This window comes from Pleuronectes platessa, chromosome 7 (assembly GCF_947347685.1).
Source record: "Pleuronectes platessa chromosome 7, fPlePla1.1, whole genome shotgun sequence".
Lineage (NCBI taxonomy): Eukaryota > Metazoa > Chordata > Actinopteri > Pleuronectiformes > Pleuronectidae > Pleuronectes > Pleuronectes platessa.
The window spans coordinates 1,990,037-2,006,905 of NC_070632.1; the positions used below are offsets into that span (position 1 = coordinate 1,990,037).

At 43.7% G+C, this 16,869-nt stretch overlaps 2 protein-coding genes across 3 annotated transcripts; one reads left to right on the forward strand and one right to left on the reverse strand.

The window, feature by feature from the left end:
- The first annotated feature begins 1,614 nt into the window (after positions 1-1,614).
- On the forward strand, positions 1,615-6,864 carry LOC128444054 (uromodulin). The gene is made up of 13 exons (XM_053426347.1): positions 1,615-1,634; positions 1,776-2,019; positions 2,377-2,533; positions 2,961-3,048; positions 3,135-3,197; positions 3,783-3,982; positions 4,217-4,351; positions 4,778-4,965; positions 5,061-5,215; positions 5,327-5,572; positions 5,944-6,106; positions 6,211-6,303; positions 6,475-6,864. Exons 1-12 carry the CDS (start codon positions 1,615-1,617, stop codon positions 6,301-6,303), a joined length of 1,752 nt encoding a protein of 583 aa, XP_053282322.1. The 3' UTR covers positions 6,475-6,864.
- A 1,206-nt stretch (positions 6,865-8,070) lies between these two features.
- On the reverse strand, positions 8,071-15,168 carry ces3 (carboxylesterase 3). 2 transcript variants are annotated; one of them, XM_053427774.1, is made up of 13 exons: positions 14,822-15,168; positions 13,883-14,081; positions 13,659-13,797; positions 13,353-13,486; positions 13,128-13,281; positions 12,621-12,725; positions 11,887-11,988; positions 10,973-11,113; positions 10,795-10,875; positions 9,826-9,967; positions 9,487-9,636; positions 9,292-9,364; positions 8,071-8,468 (listed from the first exon to the last, which is right to left on the reverse strand). In XM_053427774.1, exons 1-13 carry the CDS (start codon positions 14,871-14,873, stop codon positions 8,285-8,287), a joined length of 1,656 nt encoding a protein of 551 aa, XP_053283749.1. In that variant the 5' UTR covers positions 14,874-15,168; the 3' UTR covers positions 8,071-8,284. The 2 variants fall into 2 exon arrangements, with proteins under 2 accessions (XP_053283749.1, XP_053283748.1); XM_053427773.1 differs by having other exon boundaries at positions 13,883-14,084; positions 14,822-15,167.
- Between the last annotated feature and the right edge of the window lie 1,701 nt (positions 15,169-16,869).

Sequence of the window (16,869 nt, forward strand, 5' to 3'; positions counted from 1 at the left end):
AAAGTGTAACGGAGACTTTACAAGTGTGTGTAACTGTGTTTCAGATCCCGATCGGCCGCCAGCATGTTCAACATATTACACCTGGCTGCACTCAGTGTGCTCGCAGGTGAGAGGTTACACAACTCACTCACAACCACTCGATTCATTCACACTGACAAGATGTCGTTAGAAAGCCTCCTACAGATGAGCGACAAATTAACAAAGTAGAAAAGTGTCATGTGATGTTCTACCAGAATTAATATTAACATAACATAATATTTTCATTCAGAGGATTCTAAAATCCCCAATAAAGTTAGAAACCTCCTGAAGAACTTGAATCCTGGGATAAGTTGGGCTATAGGATGCGTCCAACCTTTGGCTGCTTTGATTCTCTGGGATGAAAGGACGCATTTGAAATAGCTCAATAGTAATGTAGCTACAAGAGGTCAGACCTTTACTGTGAAAATATGACCTCTCCTTTATTTTTCTTAATCATAAAGCAAAAAAAAAAAACCTAGACAAATTGTCTCTAAGAGATCTAAGTTTACTCTTAAAGTAACAACAGATCCAAAAACCACGTGTCTCAATATCTTCAGGTACGGCAGCGACCCAGACTTTTACCGGTTCAGGTGAATTGAACATCACGTCCTGCCCCATCACCTACTTCGGACAGAAATATGACAAAGTATATGTGAGTAATAAACAGTCACTGGTTTTAATCAACCTACCAATTACGTAAATAACTCATAATCAAATGTTTACAAGCTGACATGTTATTATCCATGTTGTGTCTCCTCCTGTCCAACAGGTGAGCTTCAAAGCCAGCAAAGTGAATGTTTGCTTCAATGGCCAGTACCAATCTGGAATCAAGGATGACTGCATCCTGGTACCTGGAGGAGCGGCTGTCAGTGGTTCCCTGTCGATAGCCTGGAGAAATTTCCCACTTGGATCTAATGTCCATCAAGCGCTACCGAGCATTAAACAAGCTGCGCCATGTTTCATCCAGATTTCAATTGGTAGAAGTTCAACCCTAGCGGTGAGAATCAGATGGGAACTTGTTCTGACCCATGTTGTTTTCAGCTCCTCTGATTTTAAAAACATTTCTTTCCTGTGTCCTCTTCTCAGATTCAAGTTATTGAACTCTTCAATTTTAAGACACAAGCGGCTCTGGTATTGTGGACATATTCTGCATTCAGTGCTTCTCATATCGTGAGTAAATTATGACGGTGTGAGTTGGTCATTGTTCTGTTGGTTGTGTTGAGTCCGTGTTTAAATCCCGATGTGTTAACAATATATCTGTCGAAGTCCTGGATGATTACTACACATTTGTTTTTTTGGCACCTTCCAGGAAGCAGACGTGCAGGTCAATGGCCTCACAGTCTCTAAACCGAGATTCACTAAAGCTGAAGCATCAGGCGGTGGATACTCAGACCTAAGCAGTTGTAGAAGCTCTGGTGAGTAAACAAAATGTTTAATAAAATCCATTTTTTACCACAAAAGCAAAAACCATTATGTTTTCTTGAGACTTTGGTGATCTTTTAAACACCTAAATATAGTTTTCCTGACTTCTAGGCGTTGTTTATCAGACAAACACGACAGTTGTAGACCCAAGCAGCTGCTCCACTGTTTCCTGTGATGCGAGTGCAGTTGCTGCTGTCAGTGTCTGTGATCCCAACGAGTCCTGCAATGGAAAGGGCAGGTAACGTCAAATTCCATAAGTTCTTCATGAGTTTCAGTCGTTACCAAACACTGACGGTGTTTTGTTCAGTATGAATTTGCTCCTCCGCCTCCATCAGCTGCATCTCAAACAACGTGTGCACCGTGATCGGCTCCACGGTCATCGGTTTCGCTGGGCAGGTCCAGGCTGTGCCGGACCGCTGTGGCTACACTCTGTTCAGGTCCACATCCGTCCCCGGCTTCCAGGTGGTGGGCGTCTTCCAGGAGAGACGCCGGAAAGACGTCAGCTTCTTGAAACGTGTGATCCTGCAGCTGGACGCAGGGGGAGTTCAAATCTCTCTGGAACAAGGGAGTCGAGCTCTGGTGAGTCACGCTCCATAGAACCTGCTGCTGCACAAAGAGCTGTTCACCTGTTGATTCAATGTTTGGTGAAAGAACCCTGAACTGGAGAATCTGCGGATGTTGCTGTTGTCTTGATCGACACCGTTGATACAGAGCGCTAGAGTTTATTAATTTAATATCTAATCGTATGACTGAACTGGACATAAGATGAGTGTTTCTCTAGAGAGAGATTTCTGGAATCAGTAGACAGATGATTGTGACGCTTGTTTCTTTCTTTAACAATGAAAACCATGCTAACTATGATAAAAGTTCAAATTGGATTCAACATGTTGCTCGTGGTGTTTTTTTCTGACTCGTTGCTCCGCTGCTGTGATGAAGCTTGACACCAGAGAGCTCAGACTCAACACCACAGCGATGGTGGTCAATGGGTGGGAGCTCACCAAGGACCAGACTGGAGTGACGGCTAAGATGTCAGCCTCCAACTTCACAGTTTCTGTCCACTTCGATGGCTCCATCACTCACATCCACTTGACAGGTACAATGTTAATTCTTGATTCTTAGTAATTAGGCTGAAGGTGCCATGTTGGGGGTGATGTATGGAGTCAAAGTCATCTGCGCTGATCAGGCACCACAAACCCAACGAGAATATATTATATTTGTATAACATGGTATAGAGAGTGATATGAGTACTATTTAAAATACATGTACTTCTGTGCTTGCATTTGATCTGTGGAACAAATCAAATGGCGTCATCTGCATAAAAGTGGACAACAAGTGCTGATTGATGGGTTTATTTGATCACAACCACCATCTGCCATGTTTCTTGTAACTATTCTTTCTTAATAACTGAGTCACATGCTAAACACAAGGCTGTTGATCTGCTCGTCACTATTTGAAGCCTTTGTTTTGCTCCACTTGCAAAGTTCATTGATCGTCACGTTCTCCTTTCTGAAACTGGTCAGGGCCAAATGGACACGACGCTCACGGGTTCTGTGGAAACTCCAGTCGGACTGTGAAGGATGAGAAGGTCTCCTCACACAGTGACACCGGGTGAGACCTCGAACACAACGTCCCACACCAGCCGAGTTGTAGCTCTGATAAAATGAACTGACCTGACGCTGCTTATTGCCCCACAGCTGTGACAAGCAGTATAACGAGGCTGCGGACCCGACTATCAACTGCAAAGCCTCAACTGACTGGTAAATGCAAACTGAACCAAGTTGTACTGAATCCTGGAATTAGACGAACTGGAGGTTTCTCTGTCCACAACGTCGTGAAAACAAGAGCATAGCATTAGCATTAGCAGTATTTTAGCTTGATTGCAAGTTACTACACTAAGTCTACCTACAGTTAGCTAGTTAGCTCCACCTTCATGTATGTATCCTCACCGGTATTACAGAACATTTGCAGAACAGCTCACTTTAATTCAGATTTGCTGGATTGATGAAATGAAAGACCGGTGGGTTGATTCTAGAAAGAGCCACATTGATCAAGATCTGAGGATCACGACCTGAACCTGTCTCTGAAGTGAAGGTTTACATTTCCACCAGGAAGTTCTACCAACTGTCATCAGAGACAAACGGATAGATGTTTGTCTTGTGCCATAGGAACGGTCTATATTATTTATGGAAGTCTTATTTGATTTTAATTTTGTAATATTGACTGATTGTATTTGCCTCTGTCCTGTCATATTTGATCTTGTTTGAACTGTTAAAGCACTTTGTAACTCTGAAACTGTAACTTTGAAAAGTAATTATTCTTTCTCCTCTGCATCACTGGAACAGGTGTAACCTCCTGAAGCAGGCTCCCTTTACTGCTTGCAACATGGAACACGACCCAGAACCCTTCATTACTGCCTGCACACAAGCGCTGTGTAAATACCCTGAAGGGGATGGTCTCAAGTGCCACTTCCTGGAGGCGTACGCCAGAGCCTGCAGCCTCTCCAACATCACAGTGGAGGAATGGAAGTCAGAGACCCGATGCTGTAAGGCTGTGACTCAGTATCTTCTGTTTTATGGTTTAAATTAAGACTATTTATCTCCACTTCAACCCTAACCTAACTTAAAACAGGGTTACAGGCCTGCTTGGTCTAATCAGACTCAGATACATTCACTCACATGTACTGACATTTTCTTGTGAGCCTTCTGTGAGACTGATCAATGTCTGAGATCAACACCTGTGTGTGTGTGTGTGTGTGTGTGTGTGTGTGTGTTTGCAGCTGCTTTCTATCAGGGCTTCTGTCAGGACACGTTCTGCAGTGATCACGAGTTCTGTGGGCAGAAGAACAACGGGGGAACCGGCTGCGTCTGCCGGGCCATGTTCGCCTCCAAGTACAACTCAACCGGCACCTTTGGTGAGTCGCCTTTGACTCAAGTCACAACTCTTTTTAGCATTTGTCTCAGATTTATGGAATAACTGGAATATCCATAGACCTCACTGTAGGAATTAGAGGATCTGAATAGATGATGTGTCACCTGTTGTGGTCTAAACCTCTTGATGAGGCCCTATGTGTTTCATTGGCTTGCATGTTCAATTCTTTTAGCCAAATGAAGAGATTTGGCACCAAATAATTCCAAACATGATATAAATATAAATGTTCACAATCTTTATCGTGCATGTAATGACATTAAGAAGTAAAGCTAAAGAGACATGATATAAACTCTGGAAAGTGCCCGTGGGTCAGCCCCTGAAAAGATGTTAATCAACGTTGAATTAACATCTGCATGTTCCTCCTTCCTGCTATTTGGACAAAAGCTAACTGATCTTTATATGATGTCAGGAGAGCCAATGGTCTGCGAGCAGAACGCTGCTAAGCTGACTATGGCTAAATGTCTCTTGGAGGACAAAGGCATCGACTTCTCTGTCTTACATCTCAATGACGAGGCCTGCAAAGGTGAAATGGACAATGAGACCCACATGGTGACCTTCGGCTTTGACAGGACCAAAGCCTGTGGAGCAGTGATCCTGGTGGGTACCTCTCAGGAGAACATTGGGTATCTTCTGCAGCCTGAAATGTTTAATGAAGGTGCAGTAACAATGTTTGTCTCCGTGTGTCCCTACAGGCAAACAACAGCCAGATCCTCTACAAGAACACCATCGTGAACCGGAACAGCTCCATGTACGGCATTATCAACCGTCAGGACTCGGTTCATCTGGACTTCTCATGTCTGTACGATCAGCCGGACATCAGGACCTTTACCTTCACACTCAAAGACAGGTAAGTGCTGGGTGTACGGTTCCAGAGGCGACGCCTTTGAGAACCACAAACTGAGCTTAACGTACTTTTTAAGAGATGAAGACTGAACTGAACTCTGTCTTTGCCTTCCAGCTCCGTCACCCAGCAGATCACTTCTGGACGATGGATTTACAATCTCACCATGAAGGCCTACAAGGACCCTAGCTTCAAGGAAGCCTTAGAACTACGTACTGAAATGCAACTGGACGAGAATCTGTGGGTGGAGCTGAGCGCGGATGGGCTGGATGACAAAATGGTTGCAGTGGTGACGGACTCCTGCTGGGCGACCGACCAGCCCAGCCCGAACGGAAGCCTGAGATATGACCTCATCATCAAAGGGTGAGATCACAGACTGCATGACGCTACGTCTCCATTTCCTCCCACTGTGCAAACATGAAGCCAAAAATATCCCAGATCCCAGTGATGGTGGAGCGGGATCAAGGTCTCACTGATTCATGAGCTCCACCAATCACGACCCAGCCTGAGAGGAAACTGACCCAGTCTCACCCGAACCCGTCAGAGATTCTGTTCTTCTGGAACAAACCCGACCTCAGCCCAATGTTTGACCTGATCCAGATCGTGTGACCTCACTCTTTTAGATCTTTCATGTCATCTATCTTTAAATAGTCAATGGCTGAGACACACAGAGATGCTCGTTGGGATCACAGCCCCTTCATCCTTCATGTCTGCTCTTCTGTCTGTTTGAGTAGCTGCCCTAACCCCGCTGACTCCACGGTGAAGGTGAAGAACAACGGACAGGGAACATCCAACAGTTTCTCCTTCAACACGTTCCAGTTCTCTGGACAGGATGGTGAGGTCTTCTTGCACTGCAGAGTGACGCTGTGTGTCAAGAAGGGTAACAACTGCATCCAGGTAGGTCCACAGCTCCTGACTAGATCACATCAAGTTATATAAAGTTGTATGAGTAGATACTTGAATCACCTCAAAACTGATCTTCTGTCATTTGATTTCCTCAGAGATGTGGCCTGGGTCAGAGAAGACGCAGGTCCATCATGTCAAAGGATGAGGATGAAAACCCTGCCTTCATCAAACTGGCCTGGACTTATTGAGTGAGTTCAATTCCCCTGCTGACGGATGTAGGGGGGGGGGGGTCACACTTAACGATGGCTGAGATAGAAACAAATTATATTTTTAATTTCCCATCGCATTTTGTAGAAGATACATCTGTATGATATCCAGATCAATGACTGACCATAACTTGGGTTTGGTTGTTTTCTCAGGTTTCCATGGAGGCTCTGAACGACCGACGCTCAGGAAGAGTCGTTGATCTTTCTACAGATCTATAATGGCACATGAAATATTCATACATAATTATACATGAAGCAACCAGACGTCAATGCTGATCCTCTCTAAGCTTTGAATACGTTGGGTCTTGATTCCGGGGTTTCTGGGTTGTTTTTCCTGTCGGGGTGTAAATGATTTTCTGCAGCAGAGGTATGGAATATATCCTCAGCTGAATGTGTGGGCGGGGCTTCCTTAGGGCTCTACAGACTAAACAGACTATGAAGAGTGGGCTATAAGGTTTTATAGAGATGCAAGTGGTGACAGCGCCACCATGTGGGTCAGAGTTAGGGTCGATCCTCCTGTAGAGCTTTGGTATGATTTTGAAATCCAAGAAGAACTTCAACCTGTTTAGAATAAAAGTCAGGTTCATTCAGCTTTATAATGAAAGTGTATAATCAATAAAAAGCATCAGTGGAATATAATGAGTTGTGTTTTTCTGTAATGTTGTCATCCCTTTCCATTGGTTGTGTGTCCATTTGTGAGGAGGCTGGTGCTACTACTCAATGACCCGGTCAAAACTGCTCAATAGGTCAAAAGAGAGCTCGTAACAGTTTGGTGTGGGTCCAGTATTTTTCTTTACCATTACCACATAGCAAAATAGTTTTGGCTCAGGTTTGACCTACGTCCCACGAACCCACATTCAGACCACATCCTGCATGTAATGATGGCAGCTGGGCCGTTTGCCAGATCTGGGCCACAAGTGAACCATGGAACTCCTGCATGTCAACCAAAGAAGGCCCCAAGTAGTTATATACTTTGTTCGACCAGAGGAGGCCAACATCCGTATGATATCTGGGTTGCGTGCTTTTGAAATGTGCAAAGCTTGACAATTAATGGATTTCGATAAAAAGAACTTGAATCTAGCAGATTTAAATGCAGGTCTATGGGAACTGTTGGACTTTAGTGACATTTTAGATATTGATAGGACAATGCACAGTCGAGTTATGACAACATCTGCTCATTTTGCGAAGGATGAACCTTCGCCGTACCTCAATGTTTACACGGTTTGAGGAAATGTCCCAATTCTGAGATAGAGAAACACGTTGAGCCATTTTGACACGCCCATTGAAAATTCCTCCAAAATCAGAAATTTTCACCACTTTCAAATTTTCTGCAAAATTTGGTAGAATTTGAGCCTGTTGAAGCCTCAAAAAGCCTCAATTAATTTGCCTGAATAATAATAATCCTTACAATTTCAATAGGGCCTCACTGTCTGTCAGTGCCTGTCAGTGCTCGGGCCCTAATAAATGTTTTACCTCCATCAGAGAGGTCATGATTTTTATTACTGTTTGTCTGTTTATTCGCAGGTTTAACAACATTTTATTTACACAAAACTTGGTGAAAGAATGACATTTTTAAACCACTTTCCTTATAATTGTGAGTTGGGATGTTCTTTTCAGTCATTCCTCACAGAATAATTCATCAGGAATATTTAGCGGACTGATTTTCAGGAGTGTCCAGATCTCATTGACATTCTAGTTAATTTAAAATCTTTTGTATTTGCATTGTATGTTCGTTTGTGTCTTAAAGCTAAAAAAAACTGCGCACGTTTTTTCTGTTGTTGCAGTGAAAGTATTTCCTTTAATTAGTTAGTTCATGAAACAAGACAAACATGCAGAGTTGAGACTTGGAAAATAATCCTCCATTCTAAGATATAAGTTGGTTTGAACAGTAACTGGTCCAATACCAGTTGAGGAGGAGGCAGAAAAATAAAACCCAAACAAACAACGCAGCAGCTTGTAGACGTCAGTTTCCAGGTGCTGCTGCTGCTGCTGCCTGTTCCAGCTTCTGACGGAGGGTGACGGTGAAGAAGTGGACTCTGTCCTCCTTCAGTTTCTGTCTCACAGTCTGTGTGACGCCCAGCTCCATGTACTCCTGCTTCTGTCTGGAATACTGAGGCCAACTGACCAGACCCGGACCGTCCGGAGAGCTGAGGAGGGAACAAACCAGGAACAGACATGGAGGCAAAGTCTTTATACTCACTGCCCGTGTCCGACCATTAATTCAAACTTCTATCTATTGTCTTTTTTCACTTTAAATGCTTATTTTTTCATTTTAAAGAGAAGAAGAAACAATCTGACTTGTTAAGCTGCTAAATTTGTCACAGTTGATCCCTGGTGTTGAGTTTATTAAATCTTTTTAATTAGTGAAGCAGTTAAGTTGTAATTTACATCCACGTCCGTCCAGATAATATATTTATTTGATTTTAGGGGTAAATGGTGTTTACAAGAACAGAAGTCGGTCTTTTCCAGCAGCTGCGACACAGCGGCTGTGACTCTTAACATTAGGAGTTTACATAAAATAACATTATATTTCATTTAGCTGACGCTTTTATCCAAGCGACTCACAATAAGTGCATCAACCCCGAGGGAACAGACCCAGGACAACAAGAATCAAGGAAGTACAATTTCTTCAAAATAAAGCAAAACTACAAAGTGCATTAAGTAAGTGTCATACTGGAATTCTACTTTAAAAAAATGTCAGAGCAGCCATGACCTTTGACCTTTGAACAGCACAATCCACTCAGTTCATCCTTTAGTTCAATTCTTGAGATAACGTGTTCACAAGAATGAGACACTGGACTCACGAGAGCTTGAAAACCTCTGGACACTGTGGAAGTGATGAGGGACGAACAAAACACTAAAGCTCTGCTAATAAAACCAAAACAGTGAGTCAGATGTTTCTCTGATGTTCATAGCAAAATATTGATGAGTGCAGTTTTTATTTTATGGCTGCTCTCAGTGCTTACTCACCCATTACGGGCAAAGTTGGCCCAGTACGACATCATGGACCGACACAGTCCTTCATCGTCTTTGGTGAAGTTGGCTGAAGATGGGATAGAAGGAGTTTGATCAGAAAACCAGAACTAAATCATCTTACTCATGTATTCCCACTCAACCCACAGCTTTGAGGATTCATCTTCATATGAATTAATATATTTCACCAACCTCCAATTTTGATATGTCCATTCCAGAAACATGCACCGAACATGAAGACGACGTCATCTGCGTGATCGGACTTCACGAAGTGGGGTCTGGTGTGTTGGTAAATCTCCGCTTGGTGCACAAACTCGTACAAGTAAACTGGAATCCCTGCATCTGTGGCCCCAAGGAGACAAAACACAAGAGGTCACTTGACCTTTGACCTTCCACCTTCCACCAGCAACATCAGATCAGTTCATCCTGGAGTCAATCGGACACTTTGAACCAGTCAGAGTTTCTCGTGGGGAATAGTTTAGTAAAACTGTTCTGTTTGTGATTTCTCGGCCTGTGCCTTGCTCCACCGACCGACGTGGTAACCGGCCACCTTGATGACCGGCATCATCATGAGCAGGTCTCCCATGACCTCAGTGAACCCGTCTCTGATGTCCTCTGGTGTTTTGGCGTCTTTCAGGTATTCGTCTGCGATGATGCTGTTGGCAGCAGCAGCCTGGAACAGGGAGGAAGGTCGGACCATCAGACCCAACTGGTTTCTATGGGAAGATCATAGACTGTGAAAAAAGATGGACGACCAGACGGCTCCTCAAAAATGAAGCCAAACGCGTTTTGATCCTCCCCTGGTGGCCGGCTGCAGTATAGGTCTTTAACACTGCCTCATCCATGTTAGCAGATGGGACAAGAACCAAACAAAAAAATCAAAGTAGACGTTGAATAAATGTTTGTCAAAGATGGTTTCTATCATTTTAGTTCATTCCAGTGTTCATGTTTCTGATCAGTTTCTATTGGTCGTTTTGAGATTGAAAAACGGGCTGAGACTGACTCATGATTGACAGCTGAGACTGACTCATGATTGGTTGAGCACCTCTATTGGTGGGATGTTGACACCTTGGCTCCACCCCCCAAATCCCTGCTGCAGAGACCCTGACTCCAAATCGTGTAAACAAATAAAAGATGGCTGCACACGTATCCCACATGTTTTGGCTTCATTTCTGTACAATGGGAGGAAGTAGAGATGTGTCATTCATCTTTATTTACTGTCATAGATAGGGAGATAGATAGATAGCCACCAGGGGGCGATCTAGATGTTTTGGCTTCTCTTTTAGGAGCCGTCATGTCGGTCTATGATTTTAACCTTTAGCATAAATATCAAATCAACTGTTTTTAATTTGAGTGTTTTAATTTTGTTTGAGAGATGAACAAAGTATTTTCAACTGAATAAAATAATGGTAATTGATCAGGGATTGAATGATTGAATCTAGTGTTGATCGATCAACCTTCATCATCATCATTATCATCATCATCATCACGACAGCTCACCCCTGCAGGATAGAACATGTTCATCACTGCCAGCACAGACTCTCTGTTCATCCCGTTCTCCCAGCCAGGGGGCGCAAAGCTCTGTTGAGTCAAAGTGAGACACAAGTAAAGAGACGATCACAGTGTGTGTGGGGGGGGGGATGTGTCTGGAGGTTTGGAGTGAGAGCGTCGAGACGACCTGAGGCAGCAGCCATCCAAACTCGTGGTTGGTGATTCCCATCATCGCTGGAACCTTCATCACTTCCTTCCTCTTGAGTAGCTCCTCTGCTTCATCAGGGAGGAAGTCTCCGTCCACCACACCCCCCAGGTAGATCTTCATCTAAACACACAACACTCTGCATGAGAGGATGAAACCAAGCGGCCTCAGAGAGCACCTTATTAGGAACACCTGACTATTCCTCCAATCAGCCAATCACATCACACAATGCAGATGCAGGTTTCTGAAAGTGCTGTCGAGTAGTTTTCATTTATTCCTACAACCTCTTCTTTGTGGAGTTATTTGTTTGCAGAGCAATGGAAGGACCTGACCTGTGTAATGGTGACATTCCTAATAAAGTGAGCATGTGACGGCTGAAGGTGTTCACAGGCTGCCATCTTGTGGCAAACATCAGGCTTCACGCTTCAAATTCACACTGAGCCTCAAGAGAGTTTCCTTGTTTCTCTCGTGATGAGAGAGAACAAACTCCAGAACCTGGGGTGTCCAAACTACGGCCCGCGGGCCATCTGCGGCCCCCCATCCATTTTAAATTGGCCCGCCTCAAAAAAAAAGGGTTGGGTTTTTTTAAACTAACAATTTAGTAGCACTTAAATGGCACTTAATTATAGCACTTTGCAGTTTTGCTATTTTTGAAGAAATTGTACTTTCTTGATTCTTGCTGTTCTGGGTTTGTACCCTTGAATGCACTTATTGTAAATCGCTTTGGATTAAAGCGTCAGCTAAATGAAATGTAATGTGATGGACTATGGCCCACTGTATGGCAGCTGTCCCTCAGGCGGCGTGAGTGACCCAGACCTTAAAAAGTTTGGACACCCCTGATTTAAACCATGAGCTGGTGTGAAACTTCTGCTTGTTCCTCTGTGCAGCTCCTTCACCTGCTCTGTCGCCCTGAGCAGCTGCTCTGTGGATTTCCCTCTCATGCACCGGACCAGGTCCTGTGAGCTGCTGTGCTCACATCCACTCAGGTCGGCAACGATCTGACAAAACAACACAGAGATTCACTATTAATGAGTTTGGAACTTTTAATAAAACGTAATTGATTTGATTTGACCATCTGTCTGGTATTATTTTTCATCTTGATCCTTTTTGCTTCTTTGACATGTTTTCTTTTCGGTTTGATTTGAGTTCTAACGAGCTCGTTCCCTCCGTCCACAGGTCGATAAAGTCTTAATCCTCCGTTTGAACTCTGACAGCAGAACATTCCTGTCATTCCTCACAGTTCACTCTGCTTCTGACAGATCAGCCTGAGTTACATGGAAGTTTTTAATGAGCAGATTTACAGAACGTGGGAAGCACTGACTCTGACGGGTCCATTTTCCTCAACCTTGATATCAAATCACAGTTTCTACTGGAACTCGACTGATACATCGGTGCTGCTCATGTTTCACACACGTCAGTACCAGTATTTATGTTTCCTTTATTTATGTTTAAAAGATGTTAGAATTGTATTTCATTCTCATAATATTATAACTTTCGTCTCATTGAATTAAAACTTTATTCTTGTAATATTTAGACCTTACTCAGCACCGTCTGTCTCTGAGCAGCTCCGCTCCTCTGACTTGTTATTGCAGATGAATTCTTCTTCTGCTCAGTTTACATGTTACTGTACCTTAGCGTAACCCGGAGCGTGGGAGGTGGGGGAGGAGCCGAGTGTTGCGACTCCACTTTGAAAGATCGCCCTCTGAAACAGTCCCTTGGCTTGAGGAGAGAGAGTCTGTTCATGAGGGAGATACAGATAATTAATACTTGATAAATGGACCAGATGTTAACCTGATGTTTCACAAGTGGTTGTTCACTGATTCGTTTCTTTGTTAGAAACTCGATGTATCGTCTCGTTTCCCAAACATTCACTATCAACACAGGAATATCGTTACATAGTTAAGAAACAACTAAAATGATTCATCTATAAACAAAGAAGGAATGAAACATTATTGAAAACTGGTTTAAGAAGATTAAAACAAAACATGTTTAAATAAATTACGACAGATATTTAAAAGTAACTTTTTCCAATAACAAAGAGCTGGAAATAGGAACGATTTTTAAACTTCCTTTGATCAAAACAGATGATTTGGTGGCTAAGGATCCAGAACTTGTTTCAAACAATAAGGGAGGTTACCAGGAGGGAGGCGCTGATGCCTCCTGCAGACTCTCCTGCCACTGTGACCGTCTGAGGATCTCCTCCGAAGGCTCCGATGTTCTCCTGCACCCATCTCAGAGCTGCCAGCTGGTCCAGGAAACCCCAGTTCCCCCGAGCGTGTTCGTCCCCGGTGCTGAGGAGCAGGAGAACACTGTGACGTCTGTGGAGCTTCTCACTCTCTGTATCTGCAGGACGGGGCCTTACCTCAGGAATCCCAGAATGCCGAGGCGATACTGAACGAAAACCGTCACCATGTTTTCATAAGCCGCTAACGGAGCGCCGTCGTAATGAGAGGCCGCTCCGATGACCAGACCTCCACCGTGGATCCACACCATCACCTGACACCACAACACACACAGGGTTACTACTCACCTCCACCAGGCTCCATATTAACTTAAAGTGTGATTTCCCTGTGGATGTAGCTACAGCATGAATGTCTTAAAGAGACAGGAGCTAAAACCACGTGTTTGAGACAGAGGCTGAAAAGAGGAGCTGCAGCGATTGGCTCACCGGCAGCTTGCCCCCCCTCTTTGCTTCAGCGGTGGTGAACACGTTCAGATACAAGCAGTCCTCTGACAGCTCTGTGGCGCTGTACGTCATCGAGAGGACACGAGACACGTTCACGAATCGCTCTGCGTCCTGGATGCACCTGAGACCAGAGAGAAGAAATGTGCATCATCCACGGAAAAGACTCACATCTTAAATCTGTTAATCCAGGGATCACCCGTGGTTACATGGGTGGGTGATGAGTGCCGTCTCTCTCCCCCTCCCAGGGCTGTGCATCCTGTGGAGGGGCCAGGCGGAGGGGCCCCACGGGGGGCCGGGCGAAAGGGATTCCCAGGTATTGCTTCACCCGTCTCTCGGTGCCTTTCACCGTCACATATCCCCCCCTGACTTTGCCATTAGTCAGAGAAACCACGAGGTCATCGCTCCCTGCTGAGGACACAAGTGTGTTAAAGGTCATCGCTGGTGCTTATGCAAGGTTACAGTAAACGTACAGTGGATGTTTCATCACTGACAAACTGTCTCCAACACATTCTGAGCCCTCACATCGTGTAAATCACGACAGGTCTGCAGTGATATTTGTCAAACGATTTGCTCTACAACACTGTGGATGATTCTACAGTGTACTGCCATTCAACAACACTACAAATAACACAACTGAAAATGAAAAAGTCAATTTGGATGCATTGATTTATTGGTGAGCCTGTGCTGGTTTGTTTTGACAGTTCCTCTGCTTCGTGATGAACACATGTGAATGTTCTCTGTGGAGAAGAAAAGACATCTGGAGAATCTCCTGACATCCTCCGAGCACTCGCACTCAGATTTCCTGCCGCAGCCATAATTTGATTTAAACTTTAAATGTTGTATTTAAAAATCTAATCAAGTCATTTTTATACTTAGCTCACCCCCTATTGAACAATGTTTATGTTTGTAGAATAACATAATACCTATTTATGGTCATCCTTTATTGAACATCAGAGGATCAAACTACCTCATAAAATAAATATGTTTTAAAGTCTAAAATAAAAAGTGGGACCCATTTGTCCTTTTCGTTTGGTCTGAAAGGAATCTCGAGTGAAGAGAAACACACTGAGCAAGATATTTACTCTGATGAAAGAGCAGCTAGCTTGTTAGCACGCATCACTTTTCAAACAGAGGTGTTTTCTTACCTTGCAGCGTCAGAGCAGGAAGCAAGAACACAACGAGCAGCTCTGTTCTCATCCTGACGGAGCTCCAAGAAACACTGAGCTACTGTGAACTCTCAGAGAAATAGTCCCCATGTAGTACCTCCCCTCCAGCACACACACACACACACACACACACACACACACACACACGCTCACTTACTTTACTTCAAAATCCATTATGAAACGTTATCGTATCAAGGACATTTTAACTTTGTATAACAAACTTAAAAACATTTCCAAATAACATAATTTGATGGTAATTGTTTCAAAAGCAAAAGAACAACAGCTACTCTCTTAGTCTCCATGTGACTTTGGACCTGATGAGTGACATCATCCTCCACAAGCCCGCTAACAACACAACAGGAAACGTTACAACGTGTGCATGTACGTGAATTAACTCGTCTAAATCAACATCTTTTGGTTAATGAGTCGTGGGCTGAAGGTTTGGGAACCTCTGCTCTGAACTCTGACGTGCTTGTCTTTGATGGGTCGTCTGGTGTCAGATGGTAGTGGTGATGATGATCATCACTGCCGCTCAGAGTTCTCCTCAGATTTGACGTTTAGGTTTTTGTGGACGACAGAAACACATTGTAATTTACTGAAGCGTTTTTTTGGAGACTACTGCTTCGTGAAGTCCTCCATCTTGAATCAACGTCTTTCTTCCATCACCTCAAAGTGAAGAACTTGTCGATGAAACCTTGTGTCTCAGAAACATCATCATCATCAACTGATCTAACAACACATTTTATAAAATGTAGATTTCTTTTGGGTTGTATGATCATTTAATCCCGACAACATGTAATCTATAACTATCTAACCCTACACACACACTCACACACTCACACACACACACACACACACACACACACACATACACACACACACACACACATGCACTTTGAACCTTCGAGTCCCACACACCAATCACAAACAACTGTTTTACGTCACAACTACAGCTGTGTAAATGGTGCGGCCCCCATTGATTTGACTCTGGACAGAGAATTACACAATCCTGCAGTTTGACCAACACAGCTACACACTGCAAACCTTCTAAAACACCCTGTTTACTTTCTGTTAAATACTATACACATGATTCCATCATCTACACAAAATGGAATCTCATGTTTAAGATGAATGAGATTCGGATTGTAGAGAATGAAACAGCTCTGATGAATTGTGGGAAATGAGCTGCTCACATTATCCCGATGCTGATCTATTGAATTTAAATCCATATTCATATTTGTATAGCTTCAAATCATAACATACATTATCTCAAAGCTTTTTGCATAGAAGGTTGAGACCATCAAATAAAAGAGAAACTCCACATTGAGCAGCTCTGAGGGAACTCAGCAGACTTTGGATTCATGTTGTGGACTCAGTAACTTCTTGTGACGAAGCCTCTCCTGCTTTACTTCTCGTCTTTGTCAAGTTTCCAACTCTCACGATTGTCTGCGCCTGACCTCATGGGTTCAATTCTCCTTCCCTCATGAATAAAGTCTCTGTTTCTCTCTATCAGGTCAGTTTGGTTCATTTCAGACGTGTTTGTTTCTGCTTTGTTTCCAAGTTCAATCTATGTTTTACTCTGAGTAACTGAATGAATAAACACATCTAATCCACTATATCCTGTATCAGCAGCAGACAAGTTGCACATTAAGATGCCATCACTGCAGCTCCAGTGTTGAAGTCATCAATAATCTTAATGTAATGAACCACTTCTCCCGGCCTCTGCAGAAGTGGCTTTGATGCTGTTTTCCTTTGAGAAAAAACTTGTTTCATCAGGCAACACAAACACAGAGAGCTCAGAGGTGGGAACAGCGAGGCCATGTTGTTGTTACATATCCAACCTCGTCCTGCGGTGAGGGGGATTCACTCTGAATGGTCGTTTAACAGGAGGCTTATCTGCAGCATGTGGCCTGAGCAGCTCTGGGAACGTGTTGTCTCACAGATGTCTCAGAGCAGCAGGTGAAACACATGTTCGGTTCAGTGCCACCAAAACGAGGCCCTGACTCCTGACTGCTTCACACAGGGAA

Bases quoted from the DNA above. Each gene is read 5' to 3' on its own strand.
- LOC128444054 (XM_053426347.1), top strand. From the start codon at position 1,615: ATGCGAGTGCAGTTGCTGCT. The intron at 1,635-1,775 runs GTCAGTGTCTGT...CGCCTCCATCAG, and splicing joins ATGCGAGTGCAGTTGCTGCT to CTGCATCTCAAACAACGTGT. The intron at 2,534-2,960 runs GTACAATGTTAA...GAAACTGGTCAG, and splicing joins CACTCACATCCACTTGACAG to GGCCAAATGGACACGACGCT.
- ces3 (XM_053427773.1), bottom strand. From the start codon at position 14,873: ATGAGAACAGAGCTGCTCGTTGTGTTCTTGCTTCCTGCTCTGACGCTG. The intron at 12,726-13,127 runs GTAACCTCCCTT...CCTCATGAACAG, and splicing joins GCATCAGCGCCTCCCTCCTG to ACTCTCTCTCCTCAAGCCAA. The intron at 11,114-11,886 runs GTGAAGGAGCTG...TTGTGTGTTTAG, and splicing joins TGCTCAGGGCGACAGAGCAG to ATGAAGATCTACCTGGGGGG.